The 23,852-nt window shown below is 43.3% G+C and overlaps 1 protein-coding gene across 1 annotated transcript in view; it reads left to right on the forward strand.

Annotated features, from left to right (window-relative positions):
- LOC122804407 (melanoma inhibitory activity protein 2-like) overlaps window positions 1–22,996 on the forward strand; it is a 1,673,436-nt gene extending 1,650,440 nt beyond the window's left edge. The window contains exon 22 of the mRNA XM_044074238.1: window positions 22,331–22,996. Within this exon, the coding sequence (XP_043930173.1) occupies window positions 22,331–22,527 (197 nt within the window). The 3' untranslated portion in view covers window positions 22,528–22,996. The remainder of the gene's footprint in view (window positions 1–22,330) is intronic.
- The last annotated feature ends 856 nt before the right edge of the window (window positions 22,997–23,852 follow it).

Below are 23,852 nucleotides of genomic sequence, written 5' to 3' on the forward strand. Positions count from 1 at the left end.
CACTTATTGTGCACAATACTGATGTCTGACCGATGGAAATTTAAAGAAACCATGGAGAATTTGTAACATTTTGATATGCTTTAACACTACCACATGCACACAGACATTTTTATCAACAGAGAGGCCCTGAAACCATCAGTTATACACACTTTATTGATTGTGCACAACTCAGATGCCTGATTCTGTTTTTTAAAAAAAATGTCCATACTAAAATATTCCAGCTTGATTTACAAAAATGCATACCTTTTCCTGTAAGTTCTAGTTAATGACTGTCTAACTTGATCATAACAGTAGCATCAATCTGATGTTGTTAATTTTCTTTCCATTCATCACAGATAGGTTTGGTTCCAAGCCCTCAGAACCAAGTCAGCCTTTTTACCAAGCTCATGCCAGCCAAAAAAGTCTCGAGCTAAGTCTCTAACCAGAATGCCCATCTCCCTGTTGCCTCAGATAGCATTTCAGCCAAGCTGTCCGCTAAATGGAACTTTTTTGATATTTGTGTAAAAAATTTTGGATATCTTCATATTTTATTAACAATTAGTATTGCCAGTGCCTTTTCTTTTGTCTAACCTTGTTTTTCCTCTCTACCCATTGTTACCGTTGGTTAACTTTCAAGTACCGTTGTTGGTATGGTCTTTCCTCCCTTACCCTTGTGGTATTTCTTTAATACCATAGTTGATATTGTCTCTCCTATTTAACCTATTAGCTTTGACTTTTATTCAGGTGTTTCCCCTTCCTTTCTCTACATACCAGTGTATTGTTATATTTGTGACTTTTTTGAACGGTGTTGATTTTATTATAGTTGGATTATACGGTTGGCCTGTGGTGTTTTTTTTCTGTCAAGATGTCGGATAAGAAGGGTACTTCAGGTTTTCAGCATTCTACTTCATGTAAGGGCAAGTTACCTAACAGTGATTCTCATGATGACTGTGTTTACTGTTTGGGAGTGTCCCACCTTTCGGTGCAGCCTCCGTGTGACATTTGTCAGAGTTTCAGTCAACGCACTCTTAATGAGCGCAAAAATAAACTTATTCTGAAAGGGTTACTCAAGTCTTCCTTCTCAGAGGCCATTCCTGTGATGGAGGTCTCAACCCCTCCTTCTAAGGACAAAAAAAGATCCCACTCTGTTCCTTCTTCACCTTCGGGTGATCATAGTAAGCCTGGGAAATCAAAGGTCCCAAAGTTATCTTTGGAGCATAAATCTGCCTCTTCGGCCCCAACCATCTCAAAACCTTCGATACCGGCACCTGTTTCGGCACCAGTCCTGCGTCCGGCACTGATCATAGACCTTACTACACCTGTTTCGACTTTGGCACCTGTGACCACTTTGGCAAAGGGCGCATCTTCGACGGCGCCATTAGTTTCCATTTTGAAACTGACCATTTTGGCTCCAAGTGCCACTTCAGCACCGAGCGTTGTACCAACCTCACTGGATTTGACTGCTTTACTTCCGGTCTTGAAATTAGAGACTTCGGTGCTAGCAGACCTTGCATCACGGACCCGATATGCCCCTTCCATAGATCCGTTTCTGGGCCAAGCATATAGCCCCTTCATCGAACGTCCTGACTCCCCGTCCGGAGTATCCACTAGATCCACCAGGAGCCTTTTGGAACATGACGTGGTGCGTCTTATAGACCAGCTGTTGTTAGCTAGGGGGATTCCCTCCTGCAGGATTTGGGTTGTCTTATCCACAGACTCCATCTTACACTCCTCCTTTGACTATCTCAGTTCTGAAGCCTTCTGCTCCGACATCCTTCTTGGAACCCTTCACCTCGGTGCCTACGGTGCATGTCACTCTGGCTCCAAGTTTGCCCCTTTGGCCTACGGTTCCTGCTGAACCGGTCCTTCCTCAGTCTGGGGATTGGGGGATGGGAGCATCATCCCGGGGTATGGAGCCGCCTCTCTCTCCTTGGTTCTATCCTCTGCGCTGATAGCAGCGTCTGCACCGATCCTGCTGGAGGCTCCATCCATGGGGGCGGGTTTGTCAGAATGGGGTGTGACCCTGGTCCCGAGGTTGTATTTCTCAGTTCCGGGCTCCCATCCCTCTTCGGGCGGGCTTGTCTTCTCTGAGATGGAGAGGGCTCTTGCTTTGGCAGCACTCCTTTGATGTCGGAACCCCAGTTTTTACCCCCTGAGCTACTGCTGTCACAGACCACCACCCCTGGGACACCGGGCAGAGAAGCCACAAGACACCCCTGTTCAGGGTACCCACTTATCCGAGTCCTCCTCATAGTCCCCCACTGAGGAGCCCCATCAAAAGAAGATGTGCAAGAGGAAGCACATGGACTCGCCTGAGGAGTCCTTAATGGAAGACACTGATTACGATGATGCTGAAGGGTCCCCACAGTCGCCTCCTGATGATGTCTCCTTCAGAGACATTCTGGAAATGTTAAAGCAGAGAAGGTGACTAGATGCCCTCCAACCCTGCGTCTGAGGAGTCCGTGTTCCTGCAGGCTTTTCGTGCCTGGCCTTCTACCTCTTGGGTGACCCCGCCTGCCGACAAGCTCGTCCAGCTCGTCATGCAGCATGTTTGGAAGAACCCTGATTCCATTGAGGCGATCCCTCTGAGACCAGACAAAATTCTTTCCCCTCCCGAGGAGAACCCACATTGATCCAAAAGGTTAGCAGTTGATGCTATGATGGTGGTGACAGTGGACATGAAAAAGGACTGGGCTAAGGAGAATCCTGCTGTCCACCCACCTAACGGGGAGTCCCAGGCGGTGGACAGACTTGGGAAGCATGTTTTTGCATCAGGAACCTTTGCTGTATGGTCCTTGAATTATTTGGCGTATTTTACGAGGTTCCAGAGGGACTTGATGTCCTCTCTAGGATGCTTGCAGGACAGTTGTCTGATGAGGTCAGGGACAAAGTGGCCTTGCAGCTCGCAACCCTGGAATCAGTATCCAACTCGTCCATGAGGTTGCTGTCACATGCGACCAAAGGGGCGGCTAGAGCAGTGAGTTCGGGTATTGTTATGAGGCGTTATGCCTGCATGCACATTTGTGACCTCACGGATCCCTTCAAGTCTTCCTTTCTGAATGCTCCCATCTAAGCTTCTCTCTTTTTGGCACCAAAGTGAAGGACATGCTAGCCAGGTGTGAGCAAAACAGAAAAACCCTGTCTGCTGTAGGCCTATGGTTTTCCAACCCTTAACGTACCTTCTCCAGGAATCAGAGGAGTGGAAAAATGTGACAAGAAATCTCAGGGTCCTTTCCATGCTGCATGTGATGATGATACCCCCAGAGGCAGAGGGGGTAACAATTCCGGAAGACGCCACTATAGAGGCACAGGGGGTCCTCGTAACCAAGGCTCCAGGAACTCTTTCTCTGGACAGCCTTATCAGCGCTCCTGAGGAGCAGCCCGATTGCTTACCTCTGGAAGCAGTCGGGGGTCATTTCTCTCTGCACCAAGCTGCCTGGCAATCTATCACCACCGATCACTGGGTGCAGAGCATTATCACCAGAGGTTACACATTCCCCTTTCTTGTCAGGCAAATTTTCCAAGAAAACTTCCCGATATTCCACCCAGTCAAAGGGAAGAAGCAGCTTCAGAGATTATAAAGTTGTCTCAAGAAAGAGTCTTCCAACTAGTCTCACCAGACCAGCGCGGATCCAGATTTTACTCGAGATTCTTTTTGGTGCCTAAAAAGACAGGGGACTGGAGACCCATTTTGGATCTCAGCATCTTAAACAAGTCTGTCATCCAAACCAAATTCCGGATGGTCATGGTTCAGTCCATTCTCCCTTTTTTAAGAGAAGGCAATTGGATGCGCTCTATAGATCATGCGTATTAGCACATCAAGATGGATGAACGCTCCAGGAGTCTGCTTCACTTCTGGCTAGGAGCCATCCATTATCAATTCTGTGCCCTGCCATTGTTCACGAAATGCATGGCAGCGGTAACAGCTCACTTGAGACTACAAGGATTCCTGGTGTTTCCATATCTCGACAATTGGCTCCTCGCCGCCCCCACCAAGCCTCTTCTTGTAACAGCACTGCATTATACTCTCTCTCTCTGACAAAAGTGTTGGGAATAACAATACATTGGGAGAAATCAAACCTTACCCCTGCACAACAAATAGAGTTCATTCCAGCAGTGTTCATTACTCAGTCTTGTCTGGTTTCACTCCGAATTCACAGACTCCATCGGTTGAGGCTTTAACTCTGGGTGATACTCTCTCAAACAATAGCTTCTGCAATGGAAGTTCTTCAAGCTCTAGGTTCTATGGCAGCATCAATTCCAGTAGTGCCTCTAGCAAAGCTACATATGCAGATTCTGCAATGGCTCCTTCTGTGTCACTGGTTCCCAAACTATCAACCCCTCAGTTACCAGATTCGAATAACCAACTCCTGCAAACAGGACCTGCTTTGATGGGATGGTGCCAGATGCAGTACTTTGGAGTTATCCATTTCAATCTCCTCAGCCCACAGCCACTGTGACCTCAGATGCTTCCCTGATTGGGTGGGGGGGGGGGCATTTCCAGGGAAAGACTGTCCAAGGCACATGGTCCACCTCAGAGGCCCACCTGCATATCAGTGTTCTGGAACTGAGAGCTGTGCTGTTAGTGTTGCAGGCCTTCCATTCAGCTGTCCGTTCCAGGAAAATTGCAGTTCAATCAGACAATATGTCAGTGGTCTGGTATATCAACAAGCAAGGAGGAATCAAGTCCTACCCCCTATGTCGAGAAGCCATGAGAATTTGGCAGTGGGTGATAGCTTCCAACCACTTTCTGATAGCAATGCATGTCCCGGGGAGGTCCAACGTGATTGCGGACAAACTGAGCAGATGCATCCTCATGCCTCATGAGTGGTCCCTCAACCACAAGGTGGCATCAGTAATCTTCAGCCACTGGGGCCAGCCTTGCTGCGATCTTTTCGCCTCCCCATCAAACAACAAGTGCAGCAGCTATTTCACCCTACTTCCCCCGGAGGGGGAGTCACCGAGGGACCCTCTGATCCACGATTGACCCACGGGACTTCCTTACTCTTATCCTCCCATCCCTCTGATCCCACAATTTCTAAAGAAAGCTCTTTGGTTGAGATGCAAGGTGATCCTCATAGCCCCATTCTGGCCTTGACAAGTTTGGTTCCCCTTCCTTCGGCCTCACCTAGTATGCCCGCCATGGATTCTGGACCATCTACCAGATCTGATTACTCACCTCCAGGGGTTGAGTCTCCCAAATCTATCCAGTCTCAAGCTGACAGCTTGGTTTCTCCACTTCCACTAGTCACCAGGCAAGCTAATCTCTCCTCGCCTGTGCGAGACATCATTCTGGCCTCTCACAAACCATCCACCAGAAGACTATATCAGGATAAATGGAAAAGATTCTCCATATGGTCCAAGGATAACATGCTAGACCCGTATTTGGCTCTAGCTACTGCAGTGCTTCAATACTTGTCTAAGTTTTTTGATAATGGAGCTTCTGCCTCTATGGTTCGAGTACATCTGGCAGCAATTTTTAATTTCCACAATGGAAATGCAAGGCTTTCCTCAAGGGAGCCTCTCATATTAGGCCTCCTGTCAGATAGCCCGTGGAACCATGGAACCTCACTCTAGTCCTTCAGTCTTTGACTCAAAAACCTTTTGAACCTACTGCAAAGTGTGACCTAAAGTTTTTGTCTTGGAAATCGTTGTTGTTGGTAGCCATTACCTCTGCCAGAAGAGTCTCTGAGCGGCAGGCATTGTGTATCAAGAGGCCCTATCTGGTCTTTCATAAAGACAGAGTTTCACTTCTGATAAATCCATCCATTCTTCCCAAAGTTGTTTCAGAATTCTCCATTAACTAGACCATTGATCCACCAGTGTTTTTTCTGAATTTTTCCAATAGAGGAGAGTATTGCCTTCACTCCTTAGACGTGCATAGACAACTGAGATTTTACCTGGACAGGACCAAACCTATCCGTAAATCTGAACAGCTTTTCATCTCCTTTTCTGGGATCAGAATGGGAGAGGCTGTTTCCAAGGTTACATTATCAAGATGGCTAAGGGACTGCATATGTTTCATCTATTGCCTCAATAATGAACCAATGCCAAAAGTTAAAGCTCACTCCACTAGATCTATGGCAACATCTGTAGCATTCCATTCTAGGGCTTCCATGGATGACATCTGTGCAGCAGTTATTTGGGCTAAACCTTTATATCAATCATTAAAAATTGGACTTGGTTTCCAGAGGGAGAGCTGCCTTCGGCTCAGTGGTACTCAGGAATGTTCTTCCATAAGGGCCACCCATGGACTGCAAGTTATATTGGGATTCTGTCCCATCAGTGATGAATGGAAAGAAGATTAACAACGTCAGAGAAAGAAGTTATGTCTTATCATTATGTTCCATCTGTGTTGTTCATCTTCTTTCATTCATCACTTCCTGCCCTCCTTTCCCCTCCAAATGCTCGTGGGGGATGCTTTGGGTCTAAGTGGTGCCTTAAGGTATTTGCCCAGAAGTGGCCGCGGCTTTACTTCTTTTTCTCTAGCAAACCTCGATCTGAGGTAACAGGGATAATGGCATTCTGGTTAGAGAGTTAGCTCGAGAGTTTTTTTGGCTGACGTGAGCTTGGTAAAAAGGCCAACTTGGTTCCGAGGGCTAGGAACCGAACCCATCAGTGATGAATGAAAGAAGATGAACAACACAGATGGAATGTTATGGTAAGATATAACTTCTTTTTTTCCTCCATAGACAGCCCCTGTACCCAGCAGTGTTGTCCACTTTGTTGATTGCATACACCACAGATACCTGATTGGGTTTAAAAAAATGGTGTAATGTATTTAGCCTTTAGTTCATACAAACAGTAGCCACAGCAAAGTATTCCAGATTGCTTTACACACAATAACATTAGTTCTGCAAAGCCAGAATATGGATTATTCAATATGAACTAACAGCATGGCAGTCGTGTTAGTTTTCATTCAGAAAAAGCCCCCATACCCAGAAATTACAGTCACTTGGTTGACTGTACACTTTGCTTCAAGTATCAGATTGTGATACAGTTAAAAGTAATAGTTGGTTACAGTCATACATTTCAACCCTACTAATTACAGCTACTATGTTGAATATATACATGTCATATATCTGATTGTCATCGAGTAAATGCATAAATAATGGCAACAGTAATGTCTTTTGGCTTACTGCTGGCAAAGCCATACACTGCTACCTCCCGCACATACATGCATGCAGACATGCACATACTTAAGTAAAAAATGTTCACCATTGTGCATACTGGCTAGCAGTGGCACTAATACTGCTATTAAAAAGCTTTAATTAAAAAAAATCTTGTTCCCATGCTTGCACATCTATTTCTAGTATTACTTTCACTACCAGTCAAGTTCAGACTATCTCAGTCAAGTGAGGTTGCCTACAGCAATAGTAACTACTCTTCACTGCACTGTAGAGTAGCCCAGCCAGCCTCCTGTGAAAGTGCGCTTCTGCCCATCACAAAATGGAAAGAAGACCTAGAATAATGAGTAATTGCCTTATTCTTCATTTTGAGTAGGTATAATACTGGACTGTTTGAGTTTTAAGAAACATCCCAACCAAGTTAGGCTTTTTTTTTTAAACATGAATTAGTACTCTACATATGCACAGTAGTGTGCATGGAATTCTGAACTTGGAAAGCCAACTGTGTTTTTTTTAATGAATTTTTTTGTTTGGTTTTTTTTACAGTTTTGTGTAAAAACAGTGATAAAATAGATGTACAAGTAACTGGATGGACTTAAATCCTGAAGTCTTTATTTTAAAAAGTTAATTTTTGTGTCTATTAAAGTGAGACTTCATCAGGACTGTAAGATGGTTCACCTCAATTACAGCTTTTCATGGGGCTGCAGGCCCAATGCCATAAGAGGCCTTTCCATTCACTGGTTGCAGTATTCTTTACATCTGGCAATTCCCTATCTCTGGTATCCCGACGTCTGGCCAGTATACAAGAGCCTTTGGTTGCTTTAAGGTACGCTGTACATCACACACATGCTCCTCACCTAGCATACGTAAAACTTAAAGGTGGCATCCGGACATACCATCCTCAGAACTTCTTTGCTGCCAGTCTGAACATATCTCTCAGTCGTATGTCTGAACACCTAAACTGGTTTGCTGTTTACGAGCCGTTGTAGATAAGTGTCGCACTGGAACTTAATTTTTTCTTGTCTTTTGGTTGCTTCTGGGGTTTAATGTCATCCAGGAAGGGTAAATGCCGGTGCAGGAGACTGATTTTCCATGAAGGCTGCCATGAACAGTGTTTATTTTGCCTGGGAGCCTCTCACGACCAAAGTTCCTGTCCCATTTGTCAGGCTTTTGTACTGAAGACTCTGCATAGTCGGCTTTCTTCCTTAGTATTGTATCTGGAGAATCAGTGACTTAAGATTGTTACTAAGGATATTATGGAAGGAGCTTCTCGCCCTGAGGGTCAGACGTCAAGGAAGTAGAAGGTTAAGAAACCCAGACCAGAATCTTCCTCTATCTAGCCTCCACCAGATGTTTCTCCCAAGGTGAGTGAGAACCCAGAGGTTCACCCGGCTTTTTCTGATTCCTCTGCCATGAACGGGTTGGAGGCTTGGGGAGGTGTGGCTTTCAGCACGTCCGATGAGGCTTTGCAGATGTCTTGTTTGGATGTTCAGGGGGAACCATGATTGATTATTTTCGAGGGCTTAAGGGTGTTCCTTAGATTTTAGTTAGGGAAGGATTCCCTACTACTGCTATTGAATGCCTTCCTGGGTCAGAGCCTTCTAAGTTTTACAGGGCAAATGTGTCATTAAAGTAAAAGCAAAAAAACTAAAAATGTTTCTCCTACCCTTAGGGATTCACAGAGTGAGTGGCAGGCCTTCACTCGGGGTTTGTTTAATGCTTTGATGGCAGTGAAACCTCCTCAGGGGGTTTCTGTTCCAGTTCCCCCTTGGTCCTTTCCTCCCCTTAAAAGGCCCAGGGAACAGATTCCTCTGAGGAGGAGTTGGATTCTGATGAGGAATCCCTTGATTACTCTTCCCAGATTCCTTCTCCTTTTGACTCTGGATCAGAGGAGGAGGAGTCTACTAGTCCTGATACACCCTTTGAAGAAATTTCTTTTGAGAACACAATCTCCAGGATGATGGAGTTTTTAAAATGGGATTGTGCTCAGGTCTCTGAAATTCATAAGAGGTACTATCAGTTGCTGCAGATGGAATCTCCAAAACCTTCTGCTATTCCTCCTGTTTTGGCTGCTTTGTTGGATGCATTTTACAATGCCTCTAAAGCCCCTGATTCTCTCAACCCTGCTCCCAAGAAGGTGTGATAGGTTTTATAGGGTGCCTGAGGACTTTAACTTTTTGTACATGTGTCCTGCTGCTGTAACCCCTCAGTGGTGTCTGTCACCTGTGACAAACCTTCTCAATTGCTTCCTTCAGCCAAGTTACTGCCTTCTGATAAAGACAGCATAACGATAGAAAGGCTGGTAAGGAGGTTTACACTTCAGCTACCTTGGCTTTTAGGCCTATTAATTATCAGATCCACATGTCCAGGTATGTGTTGGCTCTCCTTTTTCAGGCTTGTCAGATTATTTCTGAATTCCCAGACAGTGAGAGTAAAACTTCTGCTCTCTCCCTGTTAGGGACATCCTCACAGGTGGTTAGTCATTCCATCAAGTGTAGTTAATGATGCAGCAGATGCCTCTTCTAGAGCTGCTGCTTTTGGTTTGGTGATGAAGATGTATTTGTGGCTTCGGCTGCAACCATTGCCTGATGATATCAAGGCTAAGTTGATGGATGACCCTCTTGATAATAATGCTTGTTTGGGGAAGCTGCTGCTGATTTGTTTAAGTCCCTTCTGGATAAGGAGAAGGCCTTACAGGAACTCAAACATATGTTTGTCTCTCCTGTTCCTAAATTTCAGAGAAACTACACCAATAAGCCTGCCTTTGTTCGCAGGCAGTCTCATCCTCCTCCTAAGGGCAAAACGAATAGTAGGAGGGCTTCTTCTGCAAAGGCTCCTCAGACTTCAGGGACTCAGAATTCTTCCTTTCCAAATAAACCAGGTGCAGTCTGACTATCTGCCTCTTCCCAGCCATGTTTCTGTTTATCTTATCCTTTTCCTTTCTCTTCCTGTTTGACTTCAGATTACTTAGGATTCTTGGGTTCTGTCATTGTTTGCCAGGGGTATTTAATGGTGTGGAAATCCTGTCCTTTTATGGGCATTCCTCAGCCTCTTGGGGAACAGCTCCCCTTTTTCCCCAGAGGTGCTTCGAGACTTTTTGATTCAGGGTACTTATTCAGGAGGTGCCTGTGTCCCAAAGGGGGAGGTGGTTTTACTCCATGATGTTTCTAGAACCCAGAAAAGGGGATACTTGGAGGCCTATTCTAGACCTTTATCATCTAAACACTTTTCTGAAGGTGCCCACTTTTCAAATGCTGTTTTTCAGACGCTGTTCCCTATTTTGCTTCCTTAGGCTTATATGGTGTCATTGGATCTCACAGATGCTTATCTACATATATTTCGATCCATCCCCTTTTCAGTAAGCTTTTGCATTTCTCTGTTGCTTCCTGGCATTTTCAGATCTCTGCTTTGCCTTTTGTCCATTCTACTTCCGCAAGGGTATTCACTAAATGCCTCGCTCCTGTGATTGCTTTTTGCAGGCTTCAGGGGAAATACATATTTCCTTATTTGGACAACCTGATTCAGGCCTCCTCTCCAGAGATCCTGTTGCAAACTCTCCTTCCTCTGGCCTTCATTACATCCAGGGAGTTTGAGAGCTCTGGTTTTCATGGCATCCACAATCCCTATGCTCCCTCTGGCCAAACTCTACATGAGAAAGTTTCATTGGTTCCTGAAGTCACTTTGGCTTCAGCATTCACATCCTCTAGATCTTGTAGTTCCTGTGCTACCTTGTCTCAAGAGGGAACTTCATTGGTGGATCCAGCAGTTGTCTTTAAACCCAGGGCTTCCTTTTCATCCCCCTCTCCCCTCACAGGAACTGTTCACAGATGTCTCAGATGTGAAATATAGAACAGCTTTTGGCTCTTTAAAGGTGCAGGTGGTATGGTCACCTCTTCAACTGAAGGAGCACATCAGTATCAAAGAGATGAGAACCCTTCTGTTGGCTCTCCAGGCTTTTCATCCTCTTTGTCTCCCCAGGACCTCTCAAGGTATTCACTGGCAATACCACTGTGATGTGGTATATAAGCAAATAGGCGAAACAAGATCTTACCTTCTTTGCTGGTTGGCACTCCTGTATGAGATCTTGCTATCCAATATCAAGTGACTCTTCAGGCAGTTTACATTCCCTCAAGTCAAAACATTGTGGCAGACACTCTGTGCAGGTTTTTAACTCAGTCCCACGAATGGATGCTTCACATGGATATGTTTTGGGGTACTTAAGTAGATATATTTGCCTCCCCTCTGAATAAACATCTTCCTCTGTTTTGTGCCAGAGTCCCAGGTCCTTTGGTGTAGAAGGTAGATGCCGTCCTTTTTTCTTGGAAGGGGATGTTTCTTTGCACATTCCCTCCCCTTCCCCTTATTCCAAAAATCCTGTTCAAAATTCAACAGGGCACTCTCAAAATCTTATTGTTGACTCCCTTTTGGCCAAAACAGCATTGGTTCCCTTTTCTGCATTTAGCCAAGGGCAGTTATCACAAGTTACCTCACAGGGTGGCTCTACTCACACAAGACAAGGGATCTCTTATCCATCCCCATCTCTCCACTCTTCAGCTGACACTATGGGTGATAGGATTTTGATTCCACGTAGACACCTTTTTTTTACTGTGGACATGCTTAGGGTCCTGCAGAAGGCCAGGAAACTCAATACTAGGGAATTCTACTTATCCAAATAGAAGAGGTTTTCTGTTTGGTGTGTCTGCCATAACCTTGATCCACTTACTGTGGATGTTCCTTTGGTTCTTTCTTATTTGTGTGAGTTGCTCCAATGCTGGTTTGGCCTATTCTTCTGTTAAGGCCCATTTGTCAGCTATCTCTTCTTGTCAGCCTTTATGTCCTCCTTTAGCTTCTAGATATGAAGCTAAGCAATTTCTTAAAGGCGTCCTTCATATTAGGCCTCCCAGGAAGCCTGTTCCTCCTCCCTGGGATCTTAATTTTGTTTTGGAGAAGTTGACTCAGGCTCCTTTTGAGCCTGCTGTTTCTGCTTCCTTACAACATTGTTCTTGGAAGACTGTTCCTTTGTTGGTCCATACTTCTGCCAGATGGGTGTTTCAGCTTCAATCCCTTATCACTTGTCCTCCTTTTTGGTGTTTCATAGGGACAGTGTGTCCTTGACAACTAGTTCTTTTATGCCCAAGGTGGTTAATGAGTTGTCACTTAATCAGTCTGTTCATTTGCCTACTTTTTTGTCCTCTCTGCAGTCTGCCAGTAAGAGGGTGCTGCATTGCGTACTCTGGGTGTGCATAGACAACTCAGATTTTATTTGGATAAGACTAAGTCTGTTTTGAAAATCTGATAAGTTATTTGTTTCATTTCATCCTAGGTCCCTAGGATTAGCTGTATCCAAGCAAACTATTTCTTCTTGGATCTCTAAAGCTATTTATTTTTGTTATTCTTTTCATTATGAGAGCCTTCCTTCTTCTGTAAAGGCTCATTCTACTAGAGCTGTGGCTTCTTCTGGTGCTTTTTTCAAGGGTTTGAATACTAACTCTATTCTTGAAGCAGCTAGCTGGACTTCTGTGCATACCTTTACCAAGCACTACAAGTTGGATGTGATCTCCAGAGCTAGAGATGGTTTTGCTAGGGCCATCCTTCATGGCTTCCTAGAGGGCTCTGCTGGTCCTTCCTCCTCCCAAGTTTTTTCTTGAACTTTGGCACGCTCCCAGATGTAAGGAATACTTTAGCCAGTGAATGGAAGGACATAGTACAGTTGTGTAAAATCTTGCCATAACAGTAGATGTAATTTCCTTCACTATTGCAGTATTCACTCCCTCCCTCCCTCCTCCCCTGGTTCATTTTCTTATGGATGTACTGGTTACCTCTTGTCTTTCCTTGGACTGGCGTTCCTACTGGGGCTATCAGTTCTAAGGATGGTACGTGAGAAGCATATGTATATGTGTGACGTATGGCATACCTTCAACCAACCATAGGCTTTTACTGGCCAGACGTCAGCTACCTGAGGCAAGTAATCCCCAGATGTAAGAAATACTGCAATGGTGAAGGAAAGGACATCTACTGTTATGGTAAGATTTTACACAACTGTACCCTAGCTTGCCTTTGTAAAAGTGGGAAAGTAAAGCTGTTTTTATAGAAACTTCTGTTGATGTGATACCTTGGGAAATGAGACCCTAATGTAGGTATTAGGATCCAGTGACCATAACACATTTCAGATCAGATCAGGTAGACTGTGATGAGATAGTTTCATCCAGATTAAGGAAGTTGTGAGAAATAATGGCCTCCGGGAGAGACAATTTTATCTACAGAAAGAAGCAGCTTTGGGGCAGGCAATGGAAGCAGTTATATGTGTAACACACTTTTGCATGAAAAGTTTTAAAGATTCAGTAAATGTAATTGGAAGAACAGAAAAGTAGACGCAGAAGACCAATGAGGTTTTTGCAAGAAAGCACATAAACAGAGCAAAGAACTAAAAATATTAACTTGGTTCTAAGGTATAATCTGTGATCTTTGCTCCAGTTAAAGGATTTATACAGTGTTGATATATGTATAAGTAGAGGTTCCAAGTATCGGGGCTCAGCTTACAGGATGCAGGTCAGTCCTAGACCATCCTAAGAGTATTCTTTTGTGAAATCTCTTAGTTTAGATGATGAAGTAATTTTTACTATTTAGTATAAAGTTATGTACTGTAAGTCTACCCACATGAATGTGGTGTAAAGATAGCTTACGTTCTTATAGTTTTGCTGGCAAATGTACTTTGATTTCACATGTTCATTTTGCAGTAGAATAAATGAATGAAAATGGGATTTTTCAAGTAAAGCTATTTTTTTGTTTTAAAAATAATTTAGTGTCAGGTTCCGCATTGATCAGAACAAGTTGTACTTGAACCTGCAGCGGCATTAAAAAATTCTAAATCAAATACTGGCACAATTTCAGCAATTCTGCAAAAATGTGCTTGAATTTGCATGCTTGCAAATTGTATGAAAGAAAAATCTTGTTTTGAATCCATCTGTCCATGGGAGAAAGTCCATTTTCCTTTTCTCTGAGCATTTGAGAATAATTAACATGTAGTACACTCTTCTCACCAGAGATGATTAGTTGCTACATAGAATATTACTAATACTAAATGAATTGGTGTAAACATTCTTTACCCAATTGTGGCACTGTTTATTATTCTCCTATTGACATGCTCATGACAAAACAGGACTTTGAGTCTTCTAATTAGTAGTACCTGACACCAGATGTTCTTCGTGTTTCACTGTTGCAGTCATCACATTTGGGTTATCTGCTTGCAGTAGCCCTCAGTCGGCCTGATTATCAAAGTCTTGGGTTCTACGTCGGTTGCTGTCTCATCTTCCGTGATGTCGGGTAGTCAGGGGTATAAAGCATGCAGCTGACGCCATTACATCAGTTTTTCTTGCCGTGCGGTGCCCGAAGCAGAAGCATTTTGCAAGTGCCTGTCGGCTGACTTCTGAAATTTTCATTTTCGAGTTTCAGAACCGAAGTCTTCAACTAAAGCTAAGTACCCCGTTGGGGAAACTTTTTCTTGCTCTAAACCAATGTCAGTAAAAGTCAATAATTGTATTTCTTGTGGAAAGCAAATACCTCATAAAGATTTTCATTCATACTGTATTCTTTGCCTAGGCCCTGACCACAACGTACCTCGCTGTTGGTTTTATGCCTTATTTAAACCACAAACTATTCGTCTGTACATTTTCGCTTTTAAATATTTTGGTACTCGGTTCAATTATCCAAATATGTCTTCGGTAAGCCACCTGACTACCGACATTCCAAAAAAACGCAAAGATAAAGAGACAGGCCACCTAGGTCCAAAGCTGCCGACGACGCTTCTCCTAAACTAGTCGCCAGTTTGCCGGGACTCAGTGAGGTGCTTTTGCAGCCCCTGATACCCACTACTTCAGATGCGCAAGCCTTTACTGAGACCCATTTGGAGTCCGGTATGCCGCGAGATGCTTCAACTGTGGAACCTGTGGATGTCTGTACCTTGGATGGGTCCAGAGCCTCTGTGCAGGCTCCGGCTTCTGAGGGTGTGTTCAGGCCTAGTGACTTGCATATTAAACCAACGCCATCTTCTTCTTCTAGGCCTTAAACTCGAACCATGCCTAGGAAACCGACACCCAGACCACATGGTCAGGCCTCTATGCCTAAAAAACAAATGATAAGAATGGCTGAAGACCTTATTACTTTAATCAGGGGAAGCCAACCTTCCCCCTCTAAGAGACCTAGGACTGAATTTGCTTATGATACTTCTGACCAGGATTCTGAAACTTCTATCTCATCTGATGCCCAGGATTTACCCTCATCTACCTATGAGGATTCTGATGCAGAGGACTCTATTCCCTCTGCTTCTCACCCAAAGGATTTTTCTTTTGGTGAAACCTTGCATACTCTTAGGGAACATTTTCACTATGAAAGCCAGGATTACTCTGATTCTAAAAAGAGGCTTAGAGATTTCTTACTCCTGCCCCAACACAGGCCTTTAGCTATCCCTCCTGTGCTGGACATTGTTGACGATGCCTTTTCGGAATCTAGCTTGGCCCCTGACTCTCTACCTCCTGCTCCCAGAAAACCTGATAGATATTACAGGGTTACTGATTCTCATAAGTTCCTTTTTAAAAATCCTACTGCAGACTCTGAGACCATTTCACAGGGACCCAAGGGCATTAAGGCTACTACTGCCAAAAATCCTACCCCCTCTGATAGCGATTCCCGGGCCCTGGACAGATGGGGTAAGAAGGTAAACACTTCTGCAACCTTGGCCATCAGGGCCTTAAATTGCCAGTTTCATATGTTAAAGTATCAGCAGCATATTATTGGATTGCTTAAACAGAAAATGTTGTTGATTCCTGATTGTGCTGAAAATAAGGATTTACAGGATTTAATGCATTCTGCTGAACAGGTTAGAAAACACACTTTGCAATGTGGTTTTGATTCACTAGAGGCATCTTGCAGGGCTGCTGTCACCGGGTCTGTACTTAGAAGGCATGCTTGGCTTAAGGAACAATCTTTGCCAGATCATGTTAAAACTAAATTTCTGGATGCTCCCTTAAATCAGGACCGCCTTCTTGGCAACAAAGCAGAAGAAATTCTTAAAAAGATGGAGGAAAAAGCTAAATCTATGCAAACTGTTAGATTTCTTACAAGTGCAACCTCCTAGATTTAGTAGGCATTGGCCCTCAAAAAATTGGTCCTTTCCTGCCTCTTCCAGGCTTTCTCAGTTCAAACCCAGAACCAGCAGAACACCCAGGCTTCAGTCCCAGGGTATGCACAGGACTAAGCAGTGGGGGGTGCCACTTCCAAATCAGGGAGTAGTAAGACTCCCCCCTATGGTAAACTGTCTCAATCACTTAACTCTTAAACTTCCAAGCACTTCTCAACTGACTGCTCTTTTAGGGGGAAAGATTGCTCTGCAAGCAAAAAACTGTGAACTCCTTACCCAGGACAAATAGGTTTTAAACAGTTTCCCAAGGATACAGACTTCACTTCCACATGCTACCAACCCCAGATGGTTGGCCAGATCTACCCCCAAATCAGTGGGCAGAGGCTCAAAAGCAAGTACTCTCTCTGTTAAGATTAAAGGTTATTCAGACTGTACCAGAAGAGAAAAAGGGACAAGGTTTCTACTCAAGACTTTTCCTGGTACCCAGAAAAGACAACTCATGGCGTCCTATCCTGGACCTGTCTATCCTAAACATCTTTTTGGTGATTCCAAAATTCAAGATGTTAACTCTTCACCAGTTGCTTCCCATGATAGGCCTACCTGCACATCCCAATCAGGGAATCTTGCAGTAAATACCTACGCTTCAAAGCAGGCTGCATGCACTATCAGTTCTCTGCACTGTTCTTTGGCTTATCTACTGTGCCCAGGGTATTCACAAAATGCCTAGCTCCAGTCATTGCATTTTGCAGGCAAAGAAATATTCAAAATATACCCATACCTGGACGATTGTCTAATTCGGGCAGAAAGCCAGGACATACTTCTGAATCATCTGGCATTTGTACAAAAGGTGTTAACTTGTCTGGAGTACATCATAAATGAAAAGAAATCCCATCTGGTACCCTGTCAACAAATTATATTCCTGGGAGCAAGCTTGAACACAACTTCCCAGATGGCTTTCCTCATGCCAGAGAAACAAATGCATTTGACAACTTACTTCAAACTAGTGGCCACAAAAACCCTGCTATCTGCAAGGCAAATACTGCAAGCCTTGGGGTTCATGGCCTCGTGCATTCTACTAATTCCATATGCAAGACTGCATATGAGGAAACTACAGTGGTATCTAAAAAGTCTATGGTGTCAACATTCCCAGGATCTAGAAGCAATGATTCCTATCATACCTTGCCTACGGATAGAATTCCTTTGGTGAGAAGAGGCCTGCCACTAAAACAAGGGACTACCATTCACTCTACCCCCTGCCGCCCAAACCCTAACAACAGTCACGTCAGACTGTGCATGGGGGGCTGAGCTCATCTGGCAGGGAAGTGCATTCAGGGCAAATGGAACCCAAGTCAAATTCACCTGCATATCAATGAAAAAGAAGTGTTAGCTGTAAGAATGCTCTGACAGCCTTCAAGGACCACATTCTTCCAGGACAATTAATGGTAAAGATGGACAACACCACTGTTATGTAGTACATAAACAAGCAGGGGGGTACCCATTCTTACCGCCTATGCAGACTAGCCATGGCTCTGTGGAATACAGCCTTGAGCTACCAAGTGCATCTACAGGCTCAGTTCCTGTCAGGAAAACTAAATACACTGGCAGACGAACTAAGCAGAAGTCTCATGGATCCACACGAGTGGAAACTGGAACCAAAGATTTTCAACATGTTGATCAACAAATGGGGGATCCTGGATACAGACCTGTTTGCCTCCCCCCAGAACTACAAATTGGACAAATTCTGCACAAGGACTTCCTACAAACAAGCTTGAAAAGTGGATGCTCTTTCCTTCAGCTGGAAAAATCTCTTAGTTTATGCCTTTCCTCCTCTGCCCCTCCTCTCCAAAGTGCTACTAAAGATCAAACAGGACAAACCAAGGATGATACTGATTGCACCAGACTGGCCACGCCAACACTGGTACCCCCTCTTGTGCAGTGTGTCACAGCTGGCCCCATGGCGCCTACCTCAGACCCCTACCCTGCCGTCTCAGCAGGAGAGCCAGATTCTGCACCCCCAGCTTCAAACCCTGAACTTGGCAGCCTGGCTAATTACCTAATCTCTTTGTTACCATCCCTCAGTAAACAAGTGGTGGATGTCATTTTGGAGAAAAGGAGGCCTAGTACTAGAAAATCTTATGCTGAAAAATGGAAAAGATTCTGTGCCTGGAACCAAACTCAAGGGATGGCCACAACAACAGTGCCCAGTGTACCTCAGATTCTTCAATACTTAACTGAGATGCTTCACAAGGGCCTTTCCTTTTCCTCCATCAAAATTCACGCCTCAGCCATTTCATCTCATTACAACACAGAACCACCCATCTTTTCTCACCCATTGCTCAAGCAGTTCCTCAGAGGGGCCAACAATTTAAGACCACCCAGGAGAGCCCCAACTCCAGCCTGGGACCTTAATTTTGTATTGGAAAAACTCACTCTTCCTCCTTTTGAGCCAGCTGCAACTGCAGAGTTAAAATTCCTTTCTAGGAAAACAGCTTTCCTTTTAGCAATCACTTCAGCAAGAAGGGTATCTGAATTATAGGTTCATAGGTTCATAGGTTAGTACTAGGCTAACTGCCCTTGCGAGCCATTTTAAGCCTAGCCAATTATCCCTTGTGAGACTCACCAAACCACCCACCTTGTGTTTGTAAAACAACTTACATAATTATAGGCCACCCTCCCAACCCAGCAGGCCCTTATGGCAGTGGAGCCTTTCATCATCTTTTATGCGGACAGGGTGTCCCTCAGGACCAATCCCTCTTTCATTCCCAAGGTGGTATCCAGTGTGGCTCTTAATCAGTCCATTCATTTGCCAACCTTCTTTTCTAATCCACAGAACAAAGGGGAACAGATACTGCACTCCTTAGATGTGCACAGACTTAGATTTTAATTGGACAGGACTAAACCTCAAAGGAAATCTGAACAACTGCTGGTGGCATTTGCTGCAGGGGCAGAGGGGAAGACTATTTCAAAGCAAACCATTTCTAAATGGATAGGCCAATGGCATTCATTTCTGCTATAAGCACCATGGAAAACCTATCCCACAGGGGATTAGACCCCATTCAACCAGGGCTGCATCTACCTCTGAAGCCTTTCTCAGAGGTGTCCCTACCAGAGACATCCTAGAAACTGCTACCTGGAGTTCTGTACATACTTTCACCAAGCATTACCATTTGCCAATTTTTCTCTAAATCCAGAGCTGGCTTTGCCACTGCAGTCTTGCAGGGTCTTCTAGCTGGTCCTAATGCTATCTAAATTCCTCCTCCCATCCTTAGCTTTGGGAATCTACCCAGATTTGATGACTGCAACAGTGAAACACGAAGAACATAGTACAGTTGTGTACACTTACCATAAATGTAGATGTTCGAGTGTATTCACTGTTGCAGTCCTGGTTACCCTCCCTCCAGCCCCCTGACTTCCTTTGGCTATACCTCTATTCTCCTTTACTATACTTAAAAGCTTTTTGGTGTATTTGCTTTTTTGTTGGTGGTATAACCTTGTATATATATATATATATATATATATATATATATATATATATATATATATTTAATTGCTTCCCATTAAGGGGGCACCTGACATCTGGGGCAAGAAAAACTGATGTAATGGTGTCGGCTGCATGCTTTATATCCCTGACTACCTGACGTCACTGAAGATGAGACAGCAACTGATGCAGGACCCAAGACTTTGATAATCAGGCCAACTGAGGGCTACTGCAAGCAGATAACCCAAATGTGATGACTGCAACAGTGAATACACTTTAACATCTACATTTATGGTAAGTGTACACAACTTTTTCACTAGGCACTCCTCTGCTTTCTTTTGCTGTGCACCAGTGCATCAGTAGTTTTTTGCACTAAAATGTTTGTTTTTTTCAATAAAAATATTTACTTTTACATAGGCAGTATATCTGACAGCTGGCCATGGGCCTTCTTCAGCCATAGGCAATAGGCAGCCATCCAGATCATTCCCATTATAATCCATCACTGGATAGTAAACACATCACTTTGCAAAGTACCTGTTTGTAAAGTACTAGCTTGCAGTCTTGGCATTTTTGTCTGTGCTAAATAGTCACGCTCCGATTCATTTGTAGTAGCATTTTATACAACATGAAAATCTCCCTTCTTTGCAACACCCATATTGGGAAGGCATTCATCCCTCTTCATCCTCTCAACAGGAAGAATGGCATTCAGCTGTTCCATTCCTAAAGAGTAGGGCAATGTTTGCCCTGCCCTAGCCAGATGTTCCCCAGTCAGAGAGAGAAAGAGAAAAGACAGACAGAGAATGGCCTGTAAATTCAGCTGTGTCCTATGACTCAGCACTTGCTTTCCCACCACAGTCTGGTGCAATGCCTGCACCAGTACATTAATCAGTCAGTTGGTTCCCTTTAACCTTTTCTGTGGATAACAGCCCAGAATTCTTACAATTCCTCCATGAGAGGTATCTGCCCTTCACAGATTTTGACAGGGTGGTCCACCCTGTTTGACTAGAGAACCATGACCTTTGATTTGGATGTGCTGATTTTTTTATTCTAGTTGCTTTACACTCAGCAGCAGATCACTCCAGTGTATGTTAAAGACCACAGTCACTTGAAGCTAAGAGGATATTATTAGCTGCCAGCAAAAAAGATGAATCCTCCTGTCCTCATATGGGATACACTTCAGACCTCAGCTGTGCCTTAATATAATATTCATGAAAATCACAAACAGGAATGTGTCAAGACATGCCCTTGGTGGAATCCTACAGTCAACTTAAAAACAGAACAGTAGCTAGGAACATTTGTGCCCTGGGCAGTCTGCCACACTAGACCCACCTCCAAAAAAAAAAAAAAAAAAAAAAAAAAAAACTTTGTCCTAATTGCATTCATGTTAATTCATGACAGTATCATTGCTGAATATAATACAGGCAATTGGCAGTTCTACAGTGCTGATTGCGCCCCCTCCAAAAGCTTGCACCGAGGGGTGCCACCTCCTTCACCCCACACTAGCAGTATATACACTTCTGCTTAACACTCAAATTAATGCCAAGAATGGAGACGTAGTTCTCATTCCTCAAATACATAAACTGAATGGTATACACCACTGGCCATATGACTCTGTACCATTGTAGTACTTCCCACAAGACATCCTAAAGTACACTTGGTCACATGCTTCCAAGTCCAAACATCACAGGAAGGAGTAACAGCTAGTATAGTAGATTTTAATAACAATCCTTCTAATATATTTCCAAATGTATGAAGTCTGAGTTAGTGTAATTAAGGAAAGAGGGTGAGGGAGGCAAACCCCACGCACAGGGGGTGATGTAATCCTTCAGAATATTGTACACATTAAAATGTGTGTAGCTTTTGCAGATTGCTGATCAATGAATTATGATCCATTACAGAAGGGATGAATATCTCAGAACATTATTTTTCCTCAGAGATTATTACTACACTTTATGATGAGTGCAATTTTTGAAGAATCTTGTTAAGATGAAGTGAGACTCAAAATAATTAAGTGTGATCATTTAGACCCTTTTGGACAGTTATGTATCAAATGGAGCAAATTCCATTTTGTATAATTAAAATTAGAATGGCATAGTGGTTAACATTGCTGCCCCACAGTGCTTAGTTCTTCATTTCATTTCTGGGCCGCAATACCTTCTCATCACTGTCTCTGTGCCCTTAACATGCCTCCACGGGTTTTCTCTGAGTACTCCAGTTTCTTCTCACATAACAAAGACATGCTGTAAAGTGGGTGTGTTCTCGCTTGCATGCATGCATGTGCACACATCCTGCAATGGATTGTTGCCTCATTCAGGATTACTTCATAGCCTTGAGTTCTGCGATAGGTGCTACCTCCCCCTTGACCCTCAGTTGGATTAAGAAGGTTGCTAGTGAATGAATTAATGAATAACATTACACATTTTGACCTGTTGAAAATCAAGAAAGTCATAGTGACCACAGATGAAGTTAGTAGGTGAAACATAATGTGAAATTGCAAAGAGGCAGTCAGATTGTGATACTGTAGTAATGGCTAAATTTTGAAAAAAAAAGTATATAAATTTTCAGTAAAGGAAACATATTTTATTGTTGATTTCATTTTCCTCTTCATAGTGAGAGTTCCTCCTCCTCTACCAGAACATTTCCTTCAATTTCCACCAGTTCGAGATGGATTTCCACCAGTTCGAGATGGATTTTTACCAGCTGGCCGGCTACCACCACAGAATCCACATATGCTACTTGCAAGACTGTCTTCTCCTCCTCCAAGTCAGACGGAAGCAGAGTCTGGTGTTTCTCAGCATGACAACTGATATAATGGCAAAACAATGCATTTTTGTTAGGTCTTAAGTCACACATTTCTCTTCCTTTTAAAGCTATTTTAAGTAATCATTTTGTTACAGATTGTGATTATTTTAAAAGTTTTTTTCCTTAAGAAGGAAAAAACACAAGTACAGGATAACAGCTGCTGCTCTAGTAGGATTTGTAAATATAGATGATTTCAATGTGAATATTGTGAATAAAAATGTCATAGGATTGTTCCCAAGTGTTTTTATTTTAGTACCTACATGTACAAAAGAATAAATTAATCTAATATTTTGTTAAGAGTACATCAGGTTCAATTGCGAAGTTGACGTTTCTGTCTCAGAAGGCCTCTCCATATTCATGCCAAAAATGTTTAGCAATATTGCAATTATTTGTAATTTGATCCACATTAAAAAATAACTAAATGTTTTAGTATTAAATTATTGAAATATTGTTTTAATAAAAGACTTTTACTTACTTTGGACGTATTTCATGGAGTGATAATGATTTAAGAGAGAAGTACATTATGCCTCGTATTATTTTTTCCCTACAAAAACGGTTGTTCAGTCATGTCTTAATTGTTTTCCTTAAACTGTCTACAAACGTATTTGAGCATACTTTTCATAGATATTCCAAGTCCACTGTGTCTCATGACCATTCTCGCCTTGCCAGTACCCTCCCTCAGGCAACACCTCCTTTCTCCAGGAGGGCCATACTGTTAAATTCTGGAGTAAACTTGTGGATATCTATTCAGTCATCTCATTTATGTTTAAAGAAAGATAGCAAGTCATACTGCTTAACATGTAGAGGAAGTTTATCCCAGTGGTTTGGGAAGTGCTGCACTATAAACATATCACTCCATTGTGTTTTATTTATCTGTTGGTAAAGATTTAGGTCCCTGATTTTGTTGATGGAGATGTTGGACTAGTGGAAAAACACGAGGTCCTTGACAGTCACATTTCAGTGATGAGATAACAAGGACAGAAATCTCCCCTCAAAAGTCTGTAAGACAAAGAATAAAGGGAAAGTGCTTACAGCCTATCTTGGTAGCTCAGAGATTTTAGGTCTGTGATATTTTTGGTTTAGAGACTTTGAGGTCTTTCTAATTGTTTGATATGTCTAGTGAGATACATCCCAGAGGTGGCATTGTACTTGATAAATTGCCTTACCAGTGCTGAGTGTAAGGGAGTAATTACATCTTTAGACCTTGATGACATTCCTTTGGCAATTGGGCTAAATAAAAGGTTTTCTGACAGCCATTATTACATGATGGTCAAAAGAAAGGGAGGTATCAACCCAAGTACCTAGGTCCCTTACTACATTTCGATTTTGT

This window comes from Protopterus annectens, chromosome 6.part0 (assembly GCF_019279795.1).
Source record: "Protopterus annectens isolate FY-2018-M chromosome 6.part0, PAN1.0, whole genome shotgun sequence".
In the NCBI taxonomy this organism is placed as follows: domain Eukaryota; kingdom Metazoa; phylum Chordata; order Ceratodontiformes; family Protopteridae; genus Protopterus; species Protopterus annectens.